This window comes from Tenrec ecaudatus, chromosome 17 (assembly GCF_050624435.1).
Source record: "Tenrec ecaudatus isolate mTenEca1 chromosome 17, mTenEca1.hap1, whole genome shotgun sequence".
Classification (NCBI taxonomy): Eukaryota; Metazoa; Chordata; class Mammalia; order Afrosoricida; family Tenrecidae; genus Tenrec; species Tenrec ecaudatus.
In genome coordinates, this window is record NC_134546.1 from 24534643 (window position 1) to 24562283 (window position 27641).

The following is a 27641-nucleotide window of genomic DNA, read 5'->3' on the forward strand; positions in this document are numbered from 1 at the left end:
GCAGCCGAATCTGATTACTTCATTAGTTCAGATAGGGCTCTTCCAGGGAGGACAGGCAGGAAGGCGCCTTTGAAGTTGTGGAAAACCTTGGCTGGGATGAACAAATGCAAGGCCAGGGCTGCCAGCGGGAGGGACACGGAGGCTGGGACTCTCCTGGGTGCTTCTGTGCAGTCCAAGAGAACCTCTCAGGGTTCTGCTGATGGTTAACATCGGTTTTAGAGTTAATCAGGATTTAAGCTTATTAAAGTTACTGACGCTTAGAATACTGAAGTCACTTTTCCTAAGTCACCTGTGAGTTTTAGCGAGCTCTGCTGGAGAGCCCTGTAGGCAAGTGGATGCAGAAATCAATTAAGCAGAAGGGTGTGACCTCACAAGCCAGGGCCAACTAAGGCCCTGTGGCCTCCCTCCTTACCACATCACAGTCATGAGCAAGTCTCCCAGGCATTCCTGCAAAACACTTCGGCACACAAACAGGCTCGCCTGCTTTCTAGCACATAGGAAGGTTGTGTTTCCCTCCCAGGTATGTTACTCTGAACACGTGCTGTTACCTTCCCAGCCCATCCTGTGGTCCCTTCCCCTTGTGATGAGTCTGTCTCGGCGGCCTCCACAGTCACAGAGAATTCCACCATCTGTGTAACCAGGTCTCTGCTGACAGACACCCGGAGGCGCCTGGTTTCTGGTCTGAATTTCATCTAAGGAACATCTCGGTATGTCTGGGAAGATAGTGAATACCCTCCCCAGACATTTGCACACACCTGCGAAAGTTCATCTGCGGGACAGATTTCTAGAAAGTAGAGTTTCTAGTTCAGATGTCCTGAGGATCTGCCGTGCTCCACTCTAGTGCCTACATCTAGCCTGAGGGATAAGTCTGCAGCTCACAGTGTTAGGTTTCTCTCTCTGGCCTAAATCTCAGCCTCGGTCCTTGGCTCCACGCGAGAAAGATTTCACGCCGAAGCCGGGCTCGTGATCCAAGTGAATTTAATGAAAGTTCAAAGAAGCATCAGGTTTTACGCGGCACCCATAGGATTCCTTTGACCATGCGGCCTGGCAGAGACTGCTCCGGGACACGCAAGGATCTCTCTCCTCCCACGAAGACCACCAGACCGCCCAAGCAAGACAAGACCAAGAGCCCCAAGAGAGCCTCTCCCTTCCGGTCCCTGCCTTTTCAAGGGTTCCCGGGGGAGGCGTGGTGAACGACCCCAGGTCGATTCCATTGGCTGAATTGCAATCACCTGGCCCAGGTGGGCTGCTCCAGGTGTAACGCTCATCCAAGCCCACCGGCGGGAAAATCCAGCTTTTGTCTTTTGCTGGCTCTCCTGGGCATGCGTATTGGACTTCCTAATTCCCTAGGCTAAGCTACCTAACAACAGCAGCCGCTCTGCTGTGTGCTCAGTACTCATTGGGCGTCAGGCACTGTACCAGCTCTCTCTTACCTCATCCTCACAGGGACCGGTATGAGGGTGCTGTAAAATGGGGGGCAACACATGGAATCCAGGTCCGATAAATCCTCAGGCACAGAAATGGGAGTTAGCGATACCAGGAGGGTAGGGGAAAGGTGTGCAGAGGTGTGGGGAAGAAACTGCGGGGGAAAGAAGACAGCAGTCGGTGTAAGATAATGAAAACAATAATCATTTATCATTCATCAAGGAGCCACAGGGGAGGGGGGAGTAAAAAGAGGAGCTGATACCAAGGAGAAAGTAAATGTTTAGAAAATGATGGCAACCTATGTACAAATTTGCTTGATACAATTGATGAATGGATTGTTATAGGAGCTGTAAGAGCCCCCAACAAAATGATCTTTAAAAAAATATCTTGGGGGGTGGCGGGGAATGGATTGGAAAGATAATGGAATGTTTCCACAAACTATTTGAAGCCCCTCTTCCCCTGTACCATCACTTCCCATTTTATAGGTGGGAAACTGGAAATGTTGAATCCTGAAGTCACTTACACAAGGTTTGATGTGGGTAGGAAGAGCCAAGATTCAAACGGGTCTCTGGCCCCAAATTCTGTGTTCTTGGCTAAGGTCCTAGACAGAGAATGTACATGCCATCTTGACCTTTTGGGACATGGCATGCCATGTGCTCACGGCTGCAATAGCAAAGCAGACTGGGAGGAACTTTCACTTGAAACCTGGCCTGAGCACAGAGGTGGGGTTCTGGGAGGTGACAGACACAGCTGTGACTGCAGGAGGAGATTTGATCTGGCAGTGAACAGGGATCCACAGGGCTGGGAGGAAGCCAAGGCCGTGCGGATAGCCCATCTTGGAATAATGTGGTGTGTTAGTCTGGGTAGACTAGAGAAACAAATTCGTAGACACTCAGATATTTATAAGAAAGAGCTTTTTTATAAAGAGTAATTGTACATTAAGAAAACATCCTAGCCACTCTATAAAGTCCTCTTCAGACTGAGGAAACACATGCAATGATGCTGAATGCAGGAAGATCACAGGCCAGTGGGTGGGAAGTCTTGTGGATCCAGTGGTGGTTTGAGCATCTCAGCGCTGGCAGGGTCTCCATGTGGCTTCCCCAGCTTTGAGGCTCTGGCTGCCATCAGCTTGTCTCCATGTCTCTTAGCTGCAATGTCTCCCAGGGAGTGCGTCTCTGTCCTGCTTCCAGCAAGATATTTATCTCCTTAGCACCTCCAAATGAAGTCATCAAGCTGATACCTGATCGGCAGGCTAAACTCTAGCCCTTCACTCATAAGTCTCAAATTGACAACTGATGATGGAAGTACTACCTGTGGTCCCAACAGATGCACCGGACATCCAGGGATGAGACTCTATAGCACCATAGGTCTTCCATTTCTGTCAGCTCTGACTCTGTGCCAGGTATTGTTGCAGGTGCTTTTCCTAGATGAACTCCCAGTGAAGCAGGTACTTGTTCAGCACTGCAGGGAACTTCAGTTAGCAGCGGCAGTGACTGCTTGGTGCTCAGGCAAGAACCCGATGGGGTGACAAACGTTGAGGAACTGAGGCACCAGGTAGGTTACTCAGGAAGCGATGTCAGCGCAGGCCATCGGATGGGTCGTTAGAAGATGTAGTTATTAAGAGTCGCCACATGGGAATTCCACCTCAGGAGAGAGGCGAAAGTCCAGTCTCTGACCAGAACCCAGAACCAGGGGCCTGTGTGCACCAGGAGTGACCTACGTCTGGGGTCTGTTGGCATTTGCTTTGAGGCAAGAGGACACAGTGGGCAGATGATGGGACATGTGTAGAGCTTGACATTGGGATCTGCAGACTTGGACCTGCCTGACGGTCATTGTGACGTATGCTGGGCCCTCTTGCATCAGTCCTTCGTGCCTGTATGTTTTGTTGCCAGTTATCGGGCCATTATAAGTGGGGAACGGAATTTTCAATGACGTGATTCCAACACAGCACTAGAGCAGGCTTTCTATAAAATCGGTGATTCACCTCTTCAGGTGAATGTTTATCTTTGCACACATGATCATCACTGGATTTTAAAGCATCCTTTAGTCCATTAGGAGCACTCACAATAGTTTCGGTGGGGTCAGCAGGAATTAGTTTTACGTCCTTGTCTCCTTGGGTTCTTTTCCAAGTCTCATTAACTTTTGGTTGAAGAAAATGGAACGTGTGTGTGTGTGTGTGACTTCAATTTTGTCATAATGTTGGGCCCTGTACAAATGGGCGCAGGACACTCTTGTGTATATTAACTCACCTGGGTGCTCTGCCTTGAATTCTTCAAAGACTTCTCAAAATGATGCTTTCATTTGTTCCTCCAGAAAGCCTGAAGGAAAGGGCCAGGCATTCTCCTTTCAGCACGAGAGCCTTGTGGTGACGCACAGTGTAAATATGTAAGACCCGAGGAGAGTCTTTAGATAAGTTCTTTACCACCACGAGCACCCACGCCCTACCTTCAAGTGTGTGAGAATTTGGAAAATGAATGGTAGCCATGACTCAAACCAACTTTCAGAAAGCTGGCCACAAGTACCCGAACTTTGTTTCTAAGGTGCCAGTGGAGTTTACCCCAACAGAATTTGCTGTGTTGAGTTACTAGTTAGGTCTGTTTCCCCCGTTTGCAGAGGTTGAATTAAGCTTATTCTGTAAGCCATGCTGTAATGCTCTGATTACTGTTTTAAGGACTTCGGGCTTTCACATAATTGGGCGCAATTTAAGGATAGAGAATATGACATAGGGGTGCATATTAATGGGATCAGAAGGATTTTGTCTGGCATATAGGACAAATCATTTTAAACACAGTTAAATATTATAAATTTTGGAGTTAAAATTACAAATGACAGTCAGTAGGCCTTCCTTTTGCAAGACTATATATAGTCAGGCACATGGAGTGTTATTAAAACTTGTAGAAATAGGGGTTTTAATTGGCTACCTTTTTTGCAAGACACATGGAAAAGAAGGTTCTTATTAAATGCAAAAAGCACTTTCCTCCATACACGGTCTTGAAGCAGAAAACACGAAGGGTGACTCATGATTTGTATGTGCTCATGTGTTCACGCATTGCCTTCTGTTGAGAAACTTTGAGCTGCAGTATAAGCTACATGGTATATCCATGTAGAAGTTGTTGAATTGGAGAATGTTTTGTTGTGTATATTCTTGCCAAAATTGAAAAATAGAATTACATGAATAACAATGCATACACGGAAGAAGAAATATTCTAAAATTGACTATGGTATAGATTGTACAACACATCTTGATATGATGGAATTATTGACTTGTATGATATGTGAATGAAGTGCCAATTAAAAAAAAGGCTATGTGGGAGGAGTAATTATATGTAGTGGGTTACATATTGAGCTGCCACCCACAGGTCAGCAGTTCAAATCCACCAGCCTCTGCACGGGAGACGGACAAGACTGACTGCTCTGAAAAGTTTTAAATGTGTGTGAAACCCCAAATGGGTTTCAGATCTACTCTGTCCCTACAGTGTATGGTGAGTCAGAACCAAACTGACGGCAGTGGGGTTGGTTTTGGTTTGGGGCTCTAAGCTCCATGAGGGCAAAGTTGTGGCAGTCTGGTTTATTGCTGAGCTTCCTGGGCCAAGAACAGTGCAAATGGAGGATTCAGTGAATACGCAAACGAATGGGTGGGTGCATCAAGGTGGCAAGAAATATGACAGCGCTTTCCTGTTGTTTTTGTGAGCCTTGGTTTGTGTGGCCTGTTTAGTGTGCATCGATTCTGACTCCGAGTCACCCCACAGGATAGAGCAGAGCTGCTCCATAAGATTTGTGAGCTGTCGTCTGTACAGGACTTGGGTGCCAGGTCTTGTTCACCCAGAGCAACTGGGGGATTTGAACCTCTAACCTTCAGTTAGCAGCTAAGTGCTTATTCGTCTTGTGTCACCAGGGCCCTTAGGTCTTTATTAGTCATTGACAAGTAGTGAAACTGTAAACCATGAAGTGGGGACTTGTGTATTCTCTGCTCATGGTTATAATAATATACCATCTAAAGCAATAATCCATCTTACTGAAAGCTTACATTATAAACACATAACAAAATGGGCCAAGTTTTCACTCTGGAGCTAAAGAGATGGGTTTGTAGCCATATTAGTCTTAAATTGGGACCAGTGACCTCTGAAGAGTTTGGAAATGATGCGTGTCGAACACCTAGCAGAGTGCCTGGCACATCACAGCAATGTGGAACACGTGCTTCCTGTTCTTGTTAGGGTCTTTCCGGTTAAACAGAGAAGGGGACAGTCCTATCTTAAGTGGCTCTCCACCAGGAGTGCAACTATCCTGGCCCAGGGGACATTTGGCCATCTCTGGAGATGCTGTCTTTCGATTGGATTTGGGGATGGAGGGTACTTTTCGGTATCCAGTGAGTAGAGGTCAGGGATGCTGCTAAATATTCTACAAATCTCCTACAACCAAGAGTTACTGGCTTCAACATGTCAATCGTGTGATGTTGAGAAACCTGTCTTAAATCATTCATGAAGGCATCAAGTGTGTGTCACTGCATTTGCTTTACACCAGACTTTAAACTAACTGACTGAAGTCTGTTAGTGTGCAGCCTATAAGTGATTTAAATAAATCAAACAAACAAAAATGGTCTTGCTATTGTGGTTCCCTGCCTTTGTTTTGTTTGTAGCTACTGGTTTCTGTCGGCATCAGGGAGTATATACACCCGTGTGAACTTGTAATTTTTGTTTTTTTGAGCATTGCAAATAGTTAATGGGCTTGGCTCCTCACCAAAGGACTGGAGATCCAGGTCCACTCTTCTCTTCAGAAGAGAGAGGTAGAGATCGACTCTAGCCATTGGACACCTTCAGGGCCCCAGTACTGGTCTGACACCCCGAGTCACCAGCGCTGGGAGCCCGCTCCACTGCAGATGGGCCTGGTGGCAGACTACGTGCCTTCCAACCCCCAGTGTCGTGTACACACACACACACACACACACACACACACACACACACACACACACACAGTGACTCATCGTTGTGCTAAACAGACACATTCATTGGACATAGGTCACAATCGCTGAGGCAGACACGAAAGAATAACTAGTCAGTTTGTTTCCCAAGAAGCACACGGATCAGTTTGCTGACTTTGATCAGCACGAAACTTGATATTATTTATTTCCTATGCATTTAGCAATTTGTGCTCCAAATCTGGAATTTTTCATTAAAATAATGTTTATGATTCCCATGGAAGAGTTGGAAAATTTGGGTCATTCCATAGTTCCACTTGCTGTTTACTGTAGACATCGTGCAACGTCTCATGTTTGAGCAATTGCATGGAGTGGGAATGGCTTTGAAAATGTTCTCTGTGTTTTTATCCTCTGCTTTGTGCTGGGTGTTTCTTGACTCTATGGGATAACAGGCGCTGCCTTGGGTGATGTCACGTTTCCGGTGAAGGAGACCTGAGGCATGCTGGATCTGTTTGCGTGCGGTGCCATGCTTTCCAGGCCTTTGGTGCCAGCTGAAGGACAGCTTCTTGTTATGACACCGAGTGGGTGTTTGCTTATCATAGACACGATGCTGAGGTGCTGAGTGCTCTCTATTTGATATCACAGTGTCAGGAAGCAGCTACTATTATTCTTAGCATATGCTTTTAAAAAATACTTTTATTGGGGCCTCTTACCTCTCTTATCACAATGCATACATTTATCCAGTGTGGCAACCATATTTTCACATATGCCGCCATCATCATTTTCAAAGCATTCTCCTCCCACTTGAACCCCTGACATCAGCTCCCCATTTCTTCCCCCTCTCTCCCCCACCCTCCCTCATGAACCCTTGATAAGTTATAGATAATTAAATTCATATTTTACATCATCCTCTTTTGCCCATCACCCACTTTTCCATTATTTGTTCCCCTGGGGGTGGTTCTAATTGATCCTTGTGATTCATTCTCCCTTTACCCACCCCCATCATTCCCTAATCCTCCTGGTATCTAATTGTTGGCCCTGAGGGGTTATCTATCCTGGATTCCCTGAGTTGCAGGCTCTTATCTGTAGCAGTATGCATGCTTTGGTTTAATCTGATTTGTAAGGTATAATTGAGGTCATGATAGTGGGGTCAAGGAAGTGCCGAAGAACTTGAGGAAAGTTGTGTGTTTCATTGGTGCTATACTGCACCCTGACTGGCTCGCCTCCTCCATGCAGCCCCCTCTGTAAGGGGATGTCCAGTTGCCTACAGATGGGCTCTGGGTGTCCACTTTGCATTCCCCCTCATTTGCAATGATAAGATTTTTTTGTTCTTTGATGCCTGATACCTGATCCTATCTACCCAAGGGAATTCCTGTAGGACAGCCCTTGCTACCTTAAGGAATGAGCAGGATCATTGTCATGAAGGAAAAGAAATCATTCCCCAACACAGCTTCCTTCGTTGTTTTGTTTTTTCCCATCCATGCAGTCATCGGTTTTCTGAAAACATCTTCTTAATAAGCCCCATGATCGTGCTGAGTCCTAGACAACATTTCAAGATTACCCATTCGGAATTCTGCCCCGTAGTTACCACAGCCTTCTGAGCTAACCCCTCTCCCTTGAACAGAACTCACGGCCTTGGAAAGGTTTGCTGTGAGCCAGAATCAGCGCCGCGACGCTATCATCCATTGTTGCTGTGTTTTTGGTCGGGTTGGTTTTCCTTATCATTTATTTCTGCTTTGATCCTTATGATTTCTCAGTCTGGATCATCCACCAGCAATGGATGGATGTTATTTCTCCCCTTCGAGCAAGGAGGTGGAGAGCGGTTTTAAAGGTAGAGCTTCAGCCTTTGATGGAACAGCCACCATTCCTCTCCATATTTTGTAATGAACGAATGTTCTCAGAAAATGAAAACCTTTATAGAAGTAGAAAGACACTTTATAAAGCTTGAAAAAAAAGGGAAGCTCCCCATACATTGCTTGAAGTATGATTTGTATTTGAGGAGCTGCTGGGTTTCACAGAAAACCTTGAAATCTCTCTCAACGTTGACATTTACATACAGCAGCGACTTTCCATGAGCGCATCGCATGTCCCTAAACTCTCAAACCTTTCCCCCTTCCCATCACTCACCGGGAGCATCTTGGACCTGTTTTTTGCAATATAGTCTGTTCTTTGTTGTACAAATTCCACTAGCCCACAAGGGACTACTTCATCAACCTCCGTGTGGGAAAGGCTTAAGCCTTTATAATTTAATACTTTTTATTTCATACATGTCTGAGATAGAGGAAAGGGAACCTGAAGATGTAGGAGAAGGACACCACCCCTGGCCCTGGCAGGACCTGCAACAGACATAGAATACTCTGCGGTGCTCCCAGCAGCGCCAGCAGACATGCCCTAAAGTGGGACATACTTCTCAACAAACTAGCATTTTGTTCATAACATTAAAACCAGTCTGGAATCTGTTTGAATCAAGCCTTTGTTTCACTTACATGTATTTTCAAAGGGAAATCAGTGAGCAAAGTCAAATATTTGATTTACAGCTGTTAAGATGGTTAAATGCAAATGTTCTTGGCTTGCTTGCCGCTCTCCCCCCCCCAAATCATCTCTTGCCCCTGCTACCCCCCCCCCCCCCGCCCCCCATTCAATGAGATGGCCGGTTGCTCTAGAATCTAAAATCTAATGGGGTTTTATTTACAGCCTGGTGGAAACAGTTGAACAAAATTATACAGCTAGAACAATCCAAGCATTTTGAAACATTTACTTGGCAAGTTATTTTTTTTTGGCAGTTAAGTTACTCCTGCTGAACACTCTTTGTGAATTTTTATTTTAGTTTTTCACCTTCAAGGACTCACATTTGCCAGTGTAGACTTTCCAGACTGTTCCCTTGATTTCATTTTAAAGACTCCAGGCAATGGGTAAGACATACATATAAATAAAGATTACTTTTCTTCCTTTGGCTGAAGATGTAGTTATTTCTGTGGAGGAGATGATTGCGTTGTGACAGGTCTCAGAACCCAACTAATTGAACTCCAAGGAGGGGAGCTAGTACAGTAATAATAATATAATGTAATGATGGTGATCATGATCACAGTCTCATGGGACCTGCCTTGGCATCTATGGAGAACCTCCTGGGAGAAATACTGCTTGGAAATGCGGGCATCACTAGGCCTTTTTTATTTTCTTTTCAACATTTAGGAATTTCTACAGACAAATTGGAACCTAGAACTTAACATCCTTTGGGTCCCATATGGGTAGTTTAATGTGGAATTAAGAGAGGTGAACAGAGATTTTTAACAGGATAAGTAAGCTCTGGCAATAAAAGGCAGTGTTAGTCATATGTGTTCATGCTGCCTCACTTTCAATAGCGAGCTCGTACTTTTTCATGACCACAGAAAACCTTTTTACACTCATCTGTTTTGCTGTCTCTATTCTTCAAAGGCATAGGGAGGTTTTAAGGCCACTCATGTTCAGCAAGAATGTAAACATTTAGACAATTTTATTTCAGTTTCCTTCTTTCCTTAAGGATTTTGCCTCTGCTTACCTTTAATATTTTCTTATTTCATATTTTTGCAGGATCTGAGAGAATGGGTTGTATTGGAGTAAGTAGCTGGCTTTGGCTGGTTTCTATCTTTGTTGACAGGTTTGATTTTGAGTGAGAATTTGTTAAAGTCCTCAGTTTCCCCATCTGTAGAATGAGGAGGGTAGACTGTTTGAGACCCAGGCCCCCTCTTGCTCTCTGAACACTGCTTCTCGCCAATGAAATTACACTGGCCCCATTGTAGAATGTGGGACACCAGACATTATCACATGAATTACCGATTAAGTTTGGGGAATTACATAAAGCCATTAACTGTAATTGGCGTGTAGTGCTCTGCGAGTAACACATAATGATGTTATTTTATTATTCAATGTGTTAGATCTTACAGATTCCCCAGTTACCGAGAATGCAATGAATCCTGGCGCCTTGGCAAGCGGACTGCTTTCATGAGTTACCCTGCACATGGTAACATACCCCATGGTGCTCTGAGCTAATGTGCAAGGTCATGCTAACTTCCAAGTAGAAACGTGGGCATGTATCTTCACCCATGTCTCTAAAGAGGACATATTCCCCCCACTTTAGCACTCATCCCACCACCAGATATAAATATACATAATCAAATCTGATCATTCCCAAATGTATATCCCATACTTCCTGGTACAGTGTAAACAAATGGTTGCAATGAACTGAAAATGAAATAGGTGTCGGCTTCTCCTTGTTCTATTTAATTACCTAAAAATTAACAAGGAATACTTCTACTCTGTTTTTTAAAAACAAAGACATACATAGATACTGATGTAAAATAAGCAGGAATGATACTGAGTGAAGGCAACATTTAAAATGCTGATGGGGAAGAGTCTGACTTTGGCGATGCCAATAGCTGCAAGCGATCATTAAACTAACCTTCTAGGAGAGAATTAACATCGGGACAAACTAGGAAAACAATTATTCGAAGGCAGTGGAGAGCAACCACGAACAGGCAAATTGGCGAGGAGTTGACTCTTGAAAGAAGGGACCTGGGTGGAGGTCATTCCCTGGTGTCTAGATGGAGATCGCTGAGTTGACCAAGAGCAGAAAGTGGGAGCTCCTGGCCATGAGGAGCCAGAAGATGCCTGACCATGGGTGGTGAGGAAGTGAGGGACCCCACCCTGGAAAGGAAGGAGCCCCATTGCCTGTCAGCCGGAGAGAATGAAAAAGATCATCGGAGCTTGTCTGAGATCAGTTGGCGTTCTTGATAATTGCCCCCTTTACCAGCCAGCATCATCTGTTCGCAGAGTCCAGGATGAATGCCATGCTTAGGAGGATCACAGTTGTGGGACAGGGGCCCCGCAGTGATCTGAGCAGAGGCAGGATACACAGGACTGCGTAAGACTTGGGCATTTAAAATTTTCCTTCTGTCTGTCCTGCAGACTCCGTTAGCCGCTCCCTGTGGCCAGCTCTGACATTCAGGTGTGGTAGCACACCCAGAACCAGAGCTCTGCGTGACTTCTCCAGTCACAGTAACAACCACATCATGTGGGAAAATCATTGTTAATGTGGACACCTTATTAATGTGGGGAGAGAATCTCTCGAGGTTCAGTTTTCCCACATCCAAGCTAAACAAAGTACAAAAGGGGAAATTCTTTCCATTTTTAAGGTGAATGCAATAAACTCTGTTTTTCCCCAAATGGCCTTGTTTTTTCTATTACAATCGCTGCTAAACTAGGTCACCTAAGTAATAAATATTGAAAGCGTTTAACCAAATTCAAACATCTGTTCCAGTCCTCTTGTCAGGCCTGATCCAGCTGAACAAAATATCCACTGCCCTGCAGGACCTGAAAGATCCGCACTGCTGGGAACGTTACTTAAAAATTTTTTAATTTTTATAAAGCCAATATACCTGGGGCGGGGGAAGGGCAGCATGGCATATTCATGTGTGCACATGCTGAGTCAAAAGCCATGAGAAGCAGCAGCAAGGTTCAATCAAGCAAATCTTTCCTATGGTAGATCTTCCCGCAGGAGGAACACAAGGCCCAGAACCACATTCTCATGGCGTCTGTGCCCAATTTTGGAGCCCTTATGGGTAGTCACAGTGGATCCTATCCCTCCTTCTTACCCAGACCCACGGCAAAGGTAGTTTGGTGGGAATTAACAGAGACGTTGGCTAAAAGAGCCACACTAAATAATTCCTTGCCCCTGCAAAGACTTTTCCGTATAGATATGTGCTAAACTATTTAGACAAGCTTTAAATGTGTAGCTTAGAAAATGAAAATGTGTATACATGAAACAAACTTGGCTATCAGCTGGCAGTTATTGAAGGTAAAAGTTGGATACTGTGGGATATCGTTGTACTATTTCTCTTTTTGAAACACTCTGGAATCATATATGTTAAAGTACCTTATAAAGTAGAAAAGATGATATCTATGTGACAGGGGATTAGTATTATTTTCACAAGGAGTAAAAGATAAATAACCTGATATAGAAATACAGATCTATAGAAAGAGAATGAAGGAAAAGATACATTCTAGCAAGGCATCCTCTCTCTCCCTGGCTATTTTTGGGCAAACCTCCACGCTCTTCAGGCTGGTACCGTATCTGCAGAATGAGGTAACCATCTCCCAAAGCGCTGCAAAACAAGACCGACATCATCAAGACCTTGAATTGAATCAGCTGTTTTATAAGTAACCATGGAAGGCAATATTGTCCATCGCTGAAGTCCCGCCCTGTGTCCGGCTTGCTTCCTTTGGTTACTCTGGACAGCTTCCCTGAACACAAAGGGAATGACAGCCGCCTCCTGTTGATCGAAACTAAAAGGAGCCAAGGAAAATCTAACTAAATATACAATCCAAAGAACCTAACAATGTAACCAATAATTAAGACTCCGACCCCATTGAGACAGTGCCAGGGGCAGGCTTTTTCTCATCCGATTCCAAAAAGCAAATTCGAACTTCACCAATTCTCATGGGGAGGAGGGAAGAATTACTCCATTTCCTCACGGCAATATGAGCCCTGGGATAGTCACTTCAGAAAGTTGATGAGAAAACAACGATGAACTAGATTAAAAAGTATGACAATACCTAGTACGTTGCCTGACTCATACACAAATAAGTGTGTTAGTTTCTTCTACTGCCCCCCAAAGACCAGAACTTACACACACACGAACTCAAGTTCACTTCTTGGTTAATACTGGAGTTCAGATTTAAAGATTGCCCCAAAGTGCCTAGAAAACCAACCCACTACAGTCAAGTGAATTCCAACTCAGGCTTTCTGAGCCTGTAATTTGGACCAGACCAGCCAGCCTTATTTTCTCCCGAGGATTAGCTCATGGCTTTTTAAATTTTTATTTTATTTTTAATTTCTATATGTCACATCATTCCATAGTTCAATCACGTCAAACAGAATTGTACAATTGCCACCACCATCAGTTTCCAAGCATTCTCTTTCTACGTGGACCCTTCGATACCCTCTTCCCATCACCTCCCCTGACCTCACCCCACGATGCCACCAGGGTGTCTTAGATGAAAGACACACTGCTTACAGAGCTAGACCGGGAAAGAGGAAGGCTGAAGAATTCACGCCTTCAAAGGTTGGATTGGCAAAGAATATTTAATATAGTGCGGACTGTGAGAAGAAAAATGAACAATTAGCCTTAGAAGAGATCGAACCAGAATGCTCCTTAGACGTCAGCAAGGGGAGGCTTCTTGCTTCAGGGACTTTGTAACAGGGAGGATCGGTTGTTAAAAGGCCCCCCTGTTTGGTTACGTGGTATGTGAACCCACATGAAGGAAGCCCTGGACGAAATGGACGGATGGAAGCGTATCCGTGGGGCTCACCCTTGCCACGGCTCCTGAAGATGGCACAGGATGAGGATCCTGTACGTGGGCCATACACAACTCAGTGGCAAGGAACAAGCAAAGCAAAATCTTCCAAAGCTTTATTTAAAACAAACGACCTGAGGCTATATAAAATCACCAAGTTCTGAATTTATAGAAAGTCTATTCAGCGATGGGTTCCATCGCATCCTGACCCTGTGCACAACAGAAGGAAACACTGCCCTTACCATTGGTACATGGGGGCCCCTTGTTGCAGCCAGTAGGTCAACCGAGCTGGCTGACCAGTCCCTGGAGAAGGACGTCATACTGGTCCAGGAGAGAGGCAGAGGAGAGAAGAGAGGAAGGCCCTCTGTGAGATGGATTGACAAAGGGGCTACCACAGCGAGCTCAGACATTGGGGCACTCGTGAGCATGGTGGGGGCCTGCGTGGTGGCTCTTACTGTTGTCCATTGGGTAGTGACGAGCTGGAATTCACTTGTTGGCAACTAACAACAACAACAACGCTTTGTCCTGGATCATGGGCTCCAGTACACACGTTTTTAGTGACTGGTGGGGGAGGGGTGGCACTGAGTAATTAAAAAAATTTTTTTTCTGATAAGGGGGGTGGGCAGTGTAAGATAGGACAAAATAATAATAATTTATAAATTATCAAGGGTTCATGAGTGAGGGGGGAGCGGGGAGGGAGGGGGAAATGAGGAGCTGATACCAAGGGCTCAAGTAGAAAGCAGATGTTTGGAGAATGATGGCAACAAATGTACAAATGTGCTTGACACAATGGATGGATGGATTGTGATAAGAGTTGTATGAGCCCCCAATAAAATGATTTAAAAACAAAAGGCGGTGGGTGGTAGGTCCAATAAGCTTCTGAACCTTTGTCTTCTCACAAACCACAATTAAGGACATGATTCATATAAGTTAAATTTTGCCATCTGACTGAGTTAGGCCATGAGATGATAGCCCAAGCCTTTTAATGTAGTCTACCAATCCCTCAAGGTGTTTGACCGTGTCCAGGAGGTCTCTCTCTACCTGTGGGTCCTGTGTGTTTTATTACCTACCTGATTATATATGCAGCACATTCAAATTTGGATTTACTGATACCTCTATATGCATGCAGATGTGCTCACCTTCCTATAAACATATAGCATGCATATATAAGTAATAGTCTTTCATATACCTATGTAACATGCATTTCTAAGTGACCACTCACATTTTTTGTATTACTGTTTTTGCAAAATTGTGTTACAGCAGTTACTGTGATTTTCTTTTCTTCTTGCGCATCCCCGTGTCTTCATTGACTTTAGTCAAAGTGTGTGGACTCACCTCATAGTATATATTGACCTTGCTGACCAGAAATATGAAGTGTCTACTCTCTAAAAATGACTTCCTGTCCCACCCCAGTGGTCATCAAAGAACATTGTTTTCTGTGTGCTTACCTTTTCTTGGCTTTATTTATAAGTAGGACTTTACAATATGTGTCCTTTAGTGATTTGTGTATTTCACTCGCCCTCATTGTCCCGATCTATCCCTATTAGAAGATGTTTTGTGGATTATTCATCATTCTTTGCAGTTGCATAGTTGTTAGGTTGTCGTTAGGCACTATTGCGTTAGCTCCAACACACAGCAACTCCATGCACAACAGAGTGAAACACTGCATGGTCACGGTCCTGCATCATCCTTACAACTGTTCCTGTGCCTGAACCCATTGAAGCAGCCACCGGGTCCATCCATCTTGTCGGGGCCTTCCTCTTTTTCACCACCCGTCCACGTTACCAAACAGGAGGTCCTCCAACAACTGGCCTCTCCTGACAATGTGTCCAAAGTATGTAAGAATAAGTCTGCCTTTCCGTCCTGGCCTCTAAGGAGCACTCTCGACTTACTTCTTCCAAAACAGATCAGTTTGCCCCTTCAGCAGTCCATGGTACTTTAAATATTCTTCTTCTGCATCACAATTCATATGCGCCTATTCTTCTGTCTGTCTAATTCATTGTCCGATTTCCCCATGCATAGGATGCAGTGGAGAAGACCGTGGCGTGAGTCAGGAGCACCTCAGTTCTCAAAGTCACACCCTTGCGCTTCAGTATTCCCAAGAGGCTTGTGTAGCAGATGTACCTGATGTAGTACGTCTTTTGATCTCTTGACGCTGCTTCCATGAGCACTGATTGTGGATCCAAGGAAGACAAAACCCTCGGCAACTTCAACCTTTTCTCTCTTTAGCATGATGTTACTTACATTGGTCCAGTTGTGAGGATTTTGGCCTTTCTTATATTGCGTTGTAATCCGTACTAGCGGCTGTACTCCTTGACTTTCAGCAGCAAGTGCTTCAAGTGCTCCTTCCTTTTCAGCAAGCAAGGTCATGTCATCTGTATACTGCAGCTTCTTAACGTCTTCTTGTTTTACTTTGGTATAGCAGGAACTTTGCTTTTTCTCTTTCACTTTAGAATAGCTGTCTCTTTTGTATTATTTTAATTGTTGTTATTTTCTAGTTTTGGTCTGTGTGTTAATTTGGTGGTGGTTTGATTGTATGTGATTTATTCTAATGAATGAGTGCGATGGGCCACACCCATATGTAATTGTTCTGTTGTGTGACTCTTCCAAGATTGAGTGGAGGCGTGAGAGCAGTTTCTTTCTCATGGTAGGCAGCAGGTCAAGGTCTGTCCACAGCTCTTGTGTTCCGGGGTAGTTCTAGCAGAGAATGCATCCTCTGGATGTCAGGACTTCACTGTAGCCTCTGCAAGGCATTGCTGCTCGAATGACCAGGACAAGTCCTCCGTGCATCTGGAGACATTTCATTTCAGGTGTAGACAGCCTGCACAAGCTACCAGGTGTAGAGTAGGCAGTGCTGTAGCATCTATTCATTGGATGAAGGCACTGGGATCCCCTGTTTGTAATTAGGTGTTGGGGCACTTGGCACTTTGCTTTTGTCTGCCAGAATTTCTTTCATTGGGAATTCTATGAAATTTGCCTGCCTATGATCCTCATCTGGGAACACTGCTCAGTTTGTCCCAAAGATGGCTGTCGTGTGCCGTGCCAAGCCATTTGGTTGGAAGTCCATAATCTGAAACTCTCTGTGTTCACTGATTGATTCAGTCTCTCCTTTCCACTTGGTGTTCAGTCTAATTTTTCATCTTTATGTTTATGTCCAGGGTTCCGAAATGGCCATCTGTCTCAGTTTCACTTGTCTTCTTGGCTCTTTCCTCTATTACAGGCGTCCTCAAACTATGGCCCGCGGGTCACATGCGGCCCGCCGAGGACATTTATCCGGCCTGCTGGGTGTTTTTGTCTCGTTAGTTTTTTTTACTTTAAAATAAGGTATGTGCAGTGTGCATAGGAATTTGTTAATAGTTTTTTTTAAACTATAGACTGGCTCTCCAACAGGTCTGAGGGACAGTGAACTGGCCCCCTGTTTAAAAAGTTTGAGGATCCCTGCTCTAGAGCGATGATGGCAAGGTGTGTCTGACTAAGCCAGCATCTTGGGCTGTCTCTCGTTAGGCAAGTCAATTAGTGCAGTTTTCTTACCCCACAGAGAGGCTGGTGAGTTTGAACTACTGACTTTTCAGTTAGCAGCTCAGCCACGTGACCACTAACTGACCTTTAAAAATGAACTCGAAGTCACACCATCTTCTCGAGTCCCATTCACTCAATTTCTGAACAACTTGGAATACGGGTGGGATACATCTATTACTAGAATTTTATGGAGAGAAATTGGCCTTCAGAGACTTCAAGTGACTTATTTGTGACTTTCTTTTACACACAGTTTTCTCCTGCCACCCCCATGTCCCCACACCTGATTAGAAACCGGACTACATTACACGTAGGAGAAACGGTTGGCGCTTTGTTAGCCTGGCCTGCTGGGGGAAATGTGCTTGTGTTGGGGCTTGTCTTCTGTGTGGTCCACCGCCCTTGGAAAGGGGCGCGGGCTTTGCCAGATGCCCCCGCCCTTGCTGTGGGTCAAATAATGGATTTAGTAGAAACATGGAAAAATTTAGACTGTGCCCGTGCCAGAAATTGCCACTACGGGGGCAGCAGGGTAAACAGTTGGTGACTAATCCTTTCTTCCAAGGAAATAGGTTTTGTGCAATTGTTTTCCCCTCTGCTTATAAAGGCACAATTTCGACAGACTCCTGTCTTCAGAGGGCAAGCCCCACCCCTAATGTCTGCTCCGTTTCTCTCTCTTGCTTCCTTTCAGGTTTGTGCATCACCCATCCAGTGTTTCACTCGCCACAGCCAGGCCTCGGCTCCTATCACAACTCAAATGCACTGTTGCTGGTGCCAGGGACTGCCTGCCAAACCCTGTGGCCTTTACTTTAATCCGTATACACTCGACTATTCAAGCTGAGTTTTTCAGCACATTTTTAATGCAGTTTTGTGGTAAAATTAGGTGCCTCGGCTGGTATTCGGGTTGACTTATACTCAATTATATATGGTACTTTACCCCCTGCTTTTTTGGGCAGCAAATGGTGGGTGACTGACTCTCCCTTCATCTTAGAAACTTTCTTAGATTTATAATTTCTGAATCTATATTATTCTTGGTTTTTTTTCTTCTCTATTTTTAAAATTCCTGTGTTAGGCTGGGTTGACTAGAGAAACAGATTCACACACATAAATTTTATATAGAAGAGCACTTGTGTATTGACAAAACATCCTAGCCCAGTCTAGATCAAGTCCATAATTCTGATATTAGCCCATATGTCCGATACCATCTTATAAATTCCACTTCAGAGTTACACAACACATGCATGCAATGATGCTGAATGCAGGAAGATCATAGGCCAGTGGGTGCAAAGTCTTGTGGATCCAGTGGTGGTGGGAGCATCTCAGTGCTGGTGTGGGTCTCCGTGTGGCTCTTCCAGCTCCAGCACTCTGGCTGCCATCAGCATAGCTCCATGTGGCTTGTCCACAGGAATATCTTGCAGGGAGAGAGTGTGTCTGGCCTGTAGTGATCTATTTATCTCCTTCCTGCGTCCAAATGAGGTCATCAAGATGTGACCTGATTGACAGGCTAAACTCCACCCCTTCACTCTTAGTAGTTGACACCGGATTATGTAATCACCACAGTCCCTTTTCTGTCCTTATGTCCCTACTGTCAAGTGCGAATATCCTCCAAGCCCCTGTAGTTGTTTTTGTGTGTCCTGCCACACGGCCACCTTGAAAGATGTTGGTCCCTATTTTACCAGGTGCCATCCAGCCCACCCGATTCTTGGCAGCCCCGGGGGCGGGGTGGTGGTGTTACAGGAGAACTGTGTTCCATGGGGGTTTCAGTGGGTGAGGTTTTAGAAATAGATCCCTAGGCGTCTCCTCCTGCTGCCTCTAGGTGTGCTCAAAGCTCCAGCTCGCCAGTCGGCGGCTGATCGTGAAAAGTAGGGGTATCACACAGGGCTCTTCGACGATCACCACTGCTTCCAAACTCGGAATACTTTTCTAAGGATTCCTCTCGAGTCCGTCTAGAATGATGACCACACAGCCTAGCCCGTTCTTCCAACTGCCTTTCTTTGCTCTTCCCTTTCCCCTTGCTCAGACCTTAAAAGCTCCGTTCACTCAACCAGGCTGGCCGCCTCATGTCCTGCTTGCATTCTGTCCCTTTAGCCGTCCACCTCACGCATTTAATCAGTGCGTGCAGTCGTTTTCCCGGACAGCCCTTCACGTTTGCCTCCATCCTGTGCATCCTCGCTGCCCCGGCACAGGCATCAGTTTAACTCAGATCCTTTCAATACTGTTGCAAGTGTGACACTTCCCAAAGCACGCTTTCCTGTCTTCTTGTGATCAATGTCTAGTTGTGACTGTCCTTTAAGGATAAAGGCCAGCACTGTAGCAAACTCCGTAGATGCTGTGTCACCAGTGTGTGTGTGCATGTCTATACATGTGCCGTACATAGACGTATGCATAACTACACGCTTACATGCATGTTGGTGCTTAGCTGTTGTAGCATGGAGTGAATCCATGTGCATTCACAGGCGCGGCTACACAGCACTCCCAGTTTCCGACATTGCTAAATGTAAATGCCTTCCCTCTCTTTTCTTCTTCTTCAGTTTGCTGGCTTTTGCCAGATTGGAGAGAGAAAGCAGTTTTAGCAGAAAACATCAGCTCCCTGTCCCTCATTTTCCTACCACTTGAGGGGGATACCCGTGGAGAAGCCCCTCCACCTGCCCTGGCCCCACTCCCCATCGCTTTTCCTTGTGGGGCAGGAGAGTGCTCTGGCGGATGTATTGGAGAAAAGAAACTGGTCCCCAGTAGGCGACCGGGTCACCTGTGGGACATGTGCATTTTCTCCTTATTGTGACCTGGGATTAGCCAGTCAGGCTCTGCCCGCTCTAGGGTTGCTGCCTATTTTGTAGGGTGTTCTGAGGTGCTACTTGCCATGTATTGGAATCCACTTGATGGTAAGTCAGTGTGGTTGTTTTTTTCTGGGCTCTAAGCCACACTTTACAGCCAGCTTTATCAGGGATCATGCTGATATTTTGATCTCCCTCTGTCTGGTTCCTGCTTCTTTTCCCCCATGAGTGCTGAATTCACGGTGTGAAGAGGGGTGTCACTTGATGGGAACGAATGTTTTTGCCCCCATTGAACTTGGCTCCTTTACGTTCTTCATACATTAGGTTTAAACAACATAGAGGATTAATTCAAAAGACAACACCCAACTGGATGCCTGTGCTATCGGAAGTTGAAAGCAAATTATTTGAAAATACTCTAAAGTGGGCTGTGGTAATGATTGCACAAGAGCCATTAATTTTGTAATTAAAATGTACAGCTAGGATGGTATGTGGCTTACATCCTAATAAAGATGTTGTCATACTGCCACATGATAGTTGTAGCGTCACCTTTAGCTCCACCTTTGACTTGAAGCTGCCATGAAGAAGCTGGGAGTATAAACAGACAAATCATGTTTTACACATTTGATGCTGATTCCTGCTGCCTGATTTAGTTTTAGGGAAAATTTCCTGTTGGCTAGAGCAACCATGATGTAGCCTAGTGTCCATCTCACGATTATAATGATATATATGCACATCTAGTCTTTAGAAATCAAAGCAAAGATATACACCCCAAAATATGTAAAGGGGCTTCTGAATGTTTGCAAAAAAAATATCCCGTTGTCTTTAGTTCTATTTTTTTCCTTCTTCTGTGAACTCTTTGAAAGCCCCCTTGTATTTGCAATTGTGTCTGCAATGAATAAAAAAATGAACCCATGGTGGGACTGAGAAGTCTGGACAGTGCTTGGCTGCCAGCGGAAAGGCTGAAGGCTGGTTCATGTCCACCCAGAAGTGCCTTGGAAGCAATGCCTGTCGATGTCCTTCTGAAAAATCAGCCACGAGACTCCGCTGAACAGGTTGACTTTCCCCAGCACAAGGTTTCAGCCAATTGGAATGGACTCGGTGGCTTACGTGGTTCAGTAGGTACCACTGCCAAGAGAACGAACCTATTTTATGTTTGTGTTGGATGAGGGGGGTCACCCAAAGTCTCGGTTTGGTTGGTCCAGCTTAGCCTTATTTGTATGCTGAGTGCCTGTAGGTTATGTTTTGGTCAAGGAGCCCAGGCATGACTTGTGCTTTCAGGTGACAGACACACCTGGCTTATTGCTGCCCGTGCATCAGCTCTACTCAGCAGGGAGAGAAGGGAGGACTTCATTGACGAGATAGACTCTCATCGCTCAGAGCGGGAATGAGTTGCAGCAGCTCAAGAGCCTCCTGCAGCGTTGGGCTGTCTCTGAGCTGGGTAGCCTTTTGCTTCTCTGAGCAGGTCCCCACAGCGTGGTGACCAGGTGACAGCCAGCATGGCTGAGCGCAAGCTGCCCTGAGATGAGGAGGACTTCTCCTTTCTAACGGAGCTAACCAGAGAGACGGTGATTCTTATCAGTCATCACCAGATGCACCCAGCTGTTTCAGTTTCTACTGCATCTCAACCAAACATCATAAAGTTCAAACCAACACTTACATCATCGACCCCAAAGTGCTTACAATGATAGGCTTTTAGTCATTTTGTCATTAGTCTGCTGACAGAAGTGGTATCCTTGCTTGGCATTTTGTCTGGGAAAGTCCAGGCCCGGGCTTATTTCCTCCAGAACTCCTGCGAGCATGGATGCGAAGAGATGGAGCGAGATTCCTGATGAGAAGAGGGAAGGAGGAAGTCCCCTGCACCGCAGCCAGTTTGCTCCAGGATGTCCCAAGGATACCTGTGCTGCACTGTCATCGACTCCCACCGGAGGAAAGAATGCCGTAGACCGACTTTATTCCAAATCCGTACTGCCTCTTAGTTTAAAATGAAACAACAAAACAGTTTCCTTTTTTTGAAATGTGAAAGTTCGCAAAGCAGATCAGTTTTCGATTCAACAGTTCATAGACATTTTGTTTCATGTCATTGATTGCAATGGCCACAATGTAACTAACATCACTTATCTCCCTTGCTCATTGGATTTCATGTGTACATCCCTCCTCCTTTCCTAGCCCTTCTGAAGCTGGTCCTTAGGAAATGGGGCTCTTCTAGCCTCCAATACCTGATGATTCTGGGGGATGTGCACTTCCCCACTGTTGGTCCTTGTATGGATCTGTGTATTGCTTGGTTCAAAGTTGAGGCCTCTGGGTGAGTTTGTTTCCACGTCTGAAGTATGATTAATGGCCATAGTTGAAGGGGCTCCATTGCCTGATCGGTGTGAAACTTTCCCTGCTTTTGATAAGCCATTCTCTGCTCCTATGTTGGTGTGACAATGTATCTTTCCCAATGACCTGCTGTGGTATCATTTCTTTATTGTTCAGATCTTCCTTCCTTCATTAGTTTCGGTGGAGTGAATTCCAGCTCCTGGTGCCTCTGTGGATTTAAGAGCAGAGCTGTGCTTGGTCGGGGTTTCAGTGACTGGTGTTTTGGAATTAGATCGCCAGGCCTTTCTTTTGAGGGACTTCTGATGTTTGCTGCTGGGCGCGGTCGAGTCCCCTGCAACTCATAGCAACCATGTGTACACCAGACGAAAAAAAAACGCCCGGCGTGGCACCATTCTCACAACACTTCTCCGGTTTGACCCTCCAACCTTCAGTCTTTGCTTTAGCTGTCAAGTGTGTTAACTTTTTGTATCCCCACCCCTCACCTCCACTCCCTCATCCAGCCCAGGCTTTTAGATCAGGTGACAGGGGAGTAGGTTTCCTTCTAGAGCAATGGTCCTCAACCTTCCTAAGGCTGCGACCCTTTAATATAGTTCCTCATGTGGTGGGGACCCCCCCCCCAACCATAGTTATTTTCGTTGCTACGTCATCACTGTCATTTTTGCTGTTGTTATGAATTGGGCGACCCTTGTGAAAGGTCTTTCGACCCCCAGAGGGATCGCGGCCCACAGGTGGAGAACCGCTGTTCTAGAGTCTGAATTCTTTGCTAAAATGTACTGTGCTGAACGTATGAGATGGACAGATTCATAGCACTTTTACGCATTCTGGTGTGGGTTGGTGTGTTTCCCTATCTTTTCCATTAGCTGTTTGGAGCCATGCTGGTACAGTGGTCAAAATGCTTGACTGCTATTGGGGAGATTGGCAATTTGGGCCCATTAGTCACTGTATTTCCAGTAAAACTGTTGTGTTAGGCTGAGTTGACTAGAGAAGCCAACACAGTGACACTCATATATATGTGTAAGAAAGACCTTTATATCAAGAAGTAATTCCATATCAGGAAAACATCCCAGCCTGGTCCAACTCAAGTCCAGAAAGTCCAATACTAGTCCATAAGGCCCTCTTCAGGCTCACAAAGGCACACGCAATGATTCAGAATATAGGAAGATCACCGGCTTGTGGTGCAAAGCCCCGTGGAGCCAATGTGGTAGACACATCTCCAGGGCTGACAGCAACCAGGATCAGCCAGCAGGAAGGTGAAGACAGAGAGAGAGGGAGAGGTTCCCAGGACCCTCCTTATGAGAAGGCCACGCCCACAAGGAGGCACCATCAGGTTGTGACCTGATTGACAGGCTAGGTTCCAGCCCTACATTTTTATATATCTTCAAGTTGGCATGGCATTATGTAACTATCATAACTATTCTTCCAAACAGCAGCAAAACTAGAACAGATGAAATATCAAAGGAATTTGATAGACTAGCCTTACAAGAAGTATTAAAAGGGGCTTCTTTGGACATAGAAACAACCCCTGGCACCAGACAACACATGTGGCATTCTTTTCAGTAAAGATGACAGCCCATGAAACCCCGGAGAACAGCTCCCCTCCGTCTTACAGAGTCGCTATGAGTCAGATCAAATCCAGGGCAATGGACTTGGCTTTGGTTTTATTCATATTGACCTAATGACTTTGTTTCTCTCCACGGGGGATGATTGAATTTGGGAAAAGGCATATTACTTAGAGGACTACATTGCATGATAACTATCACAGACAATAGTCTTGGGTCAGGAGAGTACAAGCCAAGCCATTGTATTCAGCAGTTGACTCATGTTATTGACAAGGTAACACAACTGTCCTTAATTACTCCTTTTCTAGGCACTTATAATGATATAACACTTAACCTGAGTGGTGTGGTTTATGTTATTTCTGAAACGCAAGACTTACACTCAGTATTGTACAGTCAGTTTGGACTCATAAGTTCCTCCATATAAACTAATAAACAATAACTAACGATAGTTATGTTATCTTATCCATAACACGAGTCAGCTTCTGGATACAATTGTTGTGTCAACCTGAGGAGTGTAGTTTATAAGGAGCCTGGTAGTGCTGCAGGGTAGTCATTGAAAGATCCACTGGTTCAAACCCGTCAGTCACTCCAAGGTAGAAAGAGGAGGCCGCTGGCTCTCATAAGGATTTGTAGACTTGGAAACCCCACATAGAGGTTCTCTGTGAGCTGGAATGGACTAGATGGCAGTAATTTGGTGTTGTTTACAGCAGTGAAATTCAGTATTATAAAATTGAAAAAAAAAGTTGAGGAAAATAATTTTAATATATACTTCAAGAGAAAATAAAAAGTCTTATTTTTATTAAGCAGCTTTGTTGACATATATATCAAATAGCCTACAATTGAATAGTTCTGTCATATTAGTAAGAGTTGTACAAACATCTGCATAATCAATTTTAGAACATTTCCTTCTTTCTTTTACTCATTGTCACCAGCTTCCCCCACCTCCACCCGAGCTTCCCAACCACATCCCCAAGAACCAAATAACGGGGTCACTGTCTCTATAGCTCTGCCCAGCCCATCAGAAAATGCTCCTGTGTTAGTCTGGGTTGACCAGAGAAACAAATTCATAGACACTCATAAGAAAGAGCTTTATATCAAAGAGTAATTGTATATTAAGAAAGCATCCTGGCCCAGTCCAGCCAAGTCCCTAAGTCCAATATCATCCCATATGTCTGATACCAGTCTGTGAATTCCTCTTCAGACTCAGGCAACACATGCAATGATGAATAACGCAGGAAGGTCACGGCCCAATGGGTGGAAAGTCTTGTGGATCCAGTGGTGGTGGAAGCATCTCAGCGCTGACGTGGGTCTCCATGTGGCTCCTCCAGCTCCAGGGCTCAGCTGTAGTCAGCATGGGTTCATGTGGCTCGTCAGCAGGAATGCCTCCCAGGGAGAGTGTGTGTCTGGCCTCCAACGAGCTATTTATCTCCCTCGAGCCTCCAAATGTGGTCATCACACTGTGACATAATTGACAGGCTAGACTCCTCCCCTTTGCAAGTTGACAGGAGATTATGTAACTGCCACAGCCCTCTATGTTCACATAAAGAACATGGAAAACGAAATAGAGAGAAACAAAACACCATGACACTGCATTATGATAGTGAGGCTATTCATATACCTGCTCTGTGGTCAGAAGGTTTCCGCTGGAGTCCCTGCTGTCATCCTTAGCCTTCTGAAAATTAGGTGTTCACCGTGTAAGCTCTGATATGATTCCCTCCTTGGGTCTGCAATTTTTCATTCACAACGCTTGGATCACATAGGCTGGGATGCTTCTTCCTTATGGGCCCAGTTGACGTCTCACTCAGACGACTCACAAAGACAAGCCTTTAAGATGCCAGACACATTCTCTCTAATAGTTGGACACCATCTAGTTTCATCGCCACACTGCTGTAGAAAAAAATGATCCGTTTTCCCCCTCCCTCTCCCACTCACCAAGTTCCCCCACCCCCCCTCAGCCCTCTCTTCTTTTCTCTTACCTCCTTCCTTTCTCTTTCAGTGTTAGTGTGTTCAACTTTTCTACAAGCACTTCCCCCCAGCTGTGTGTGGCAGAAACTTAAGACACAGATAAATGAGGGCTAAGCAAGGCTGAACCACATCTCAGCTAGGACGGGGCAACACTCCAAGGCCGCCCTGGGCTGAGCATGCTCTAGGTGACGAACACTTGGCTCTGCTGAACTGATTGAGCCGGCACGTCCTTGCACTGTTCCCTTTCCACACTCTTGTCTCCATCTGACTAACTCCGTGCTGTTTCCATCTTGGGTGATGACTTTTAGGAGTACGTTACCGATGGCCCTCTCCATACTTGTGTCTCCTCAGAATGACGCCCCTGGCCTCCCAGCACGTGAGGATTCGTCATGGCCAGACCCAGGAGTATGTGATCAAGCCCAAGTACTTCGCGGCCCAGAAGGTGATCTCGGGAGAACAGGCCACAGAAGGCGTGTTCCCTTTCAGATACGGGCAGGATCGAGTTGCTGTACCTTTCCAGGGTGAGTAGGACCCAGTCGGTGTCTTCCTAAGTTCTGGTGCCGTCGTCGGGAAACACTTGGATCACTCTAGATGATTTCAGTGTGTCGCAGTAAATAAAATTCAAGAATCATTTAAAAAAATAGACTTGGTTCTGAAAACTACCAGACACAGAGAGTTAGCATGGTTTCCTTTTATTTTTCTGGATGTTGGAAAGGCACCGGAAGTGACCTGTCTTCCCTTCTGTCTTTGCAAGACAGCTGCATTTCTAAGGTACCTCTACTTTTAGATACAGATCTATGTCTCCCCATTGTAGGTTGATAGAGTATTCTCTTTAGTAGTAAGCTAGCCAGGGTCCGTTTTTTGGTGGCAGAGTGAAATGTCTGAACTATCCTGTATTATTACTCTGGGAAGGTTCACCTGTGATGAGTATTTTTAGGCTACCAGGTCCACCCACCTTTCAGCATATCAAGCAGATGGTGTGGCAGATTTAGCTGGGAATTTGTAAAGAGCTATTGTATCAGTGGCCAGCGTGGTTAATGTCTCACTCTGCGGGAAGCTCAAGGACGGTCCTGGCTCCAAGGGCGGGGAATGTGATGATTTGTGGTTTAGGTTTTGCAGGGTGCCTGCTGGCCGCATCTGGAGGCAGTCTGGGGAGTGAAGCAGCAGACCTTTCTGAGGTGAGTGGGAACTGCGGCGCTGTGGGTCCAGCCGCTTCCTGCTCTGTCTGCACCCTCCCGCCCACCTGCCTGCCTGCCTGTGCCATCAGTCATAGGTGGGAGAAGGACTGTCTGTCACCACCAGGGAGAGAATGGGGGCCAGCCAGGCGTTGGCTCACTGTGTTTGGCCCTCTGAAAGTCCGTATCTGCTGGGATTTGATTTCGTGGGCCCACCTCCACCTCTCTGGTTCTGCTCTGAGCCTTACTCAGGCATTGGGTTACCCCTCAAAGCTCATCAGTTGACACCCAGAGGATCTAAGATGACAGAGCTTCAAAGAGATCATGGGAAATGAAAAGATAATTGGTATTTTTTTATTTACTTATTTTTTCAATTTTTTTTAACAAGCTTTTTGAATCCCCCTCATGGAAAGTTTGGACATCTCTCGAGAAAATTCTACTGAGTTTGCCTGAGGCTGTACCCTAGAGATACTGTTTGGTGTGGCCGATAGAGAAGGTGAGGGAAAGTAGCCCTTGGATCACAAAGAGGAGCGAAATCCTAGATCAGTCTCCCCAAATAGACACACACGGCTGTTTCCGTCAGCTGACGCCCCCTTCAAAACGTGTGGCTAAGGAGCCCCTTCTGACTCGTCGCCATCCTAGAGGGCAGGCTCGAGCCCGGAAACCT

General features: G+C 45.5%; 1 protein-coding gene across 7 annotated transcripts in view; it reads left to right on the forward strand.

Moving 5' to 3' along the window:
* The window catches only part of LTBP1 (latent transforming growth factor beta binding protein 1), a 436575-nt gene that overhangs the window by 127333 nt on the left and 281601 nt on the right, over window positions 1–27641 (forward strand). For all 7 annotated transcript variants that reach the window (XM_075536011.1, XM_075536010.1, XM_075536014.1 and 4 more), the window contains one exon: window positions 26151–26320. In XM_075536011.1, the coding sequence (XP_075392126.1) occupies window positions 26151–26320 (170 nt within the window). The remainder of the gene's footprint in view (window positions 1–26150; window positions 26321–27641) is intronic.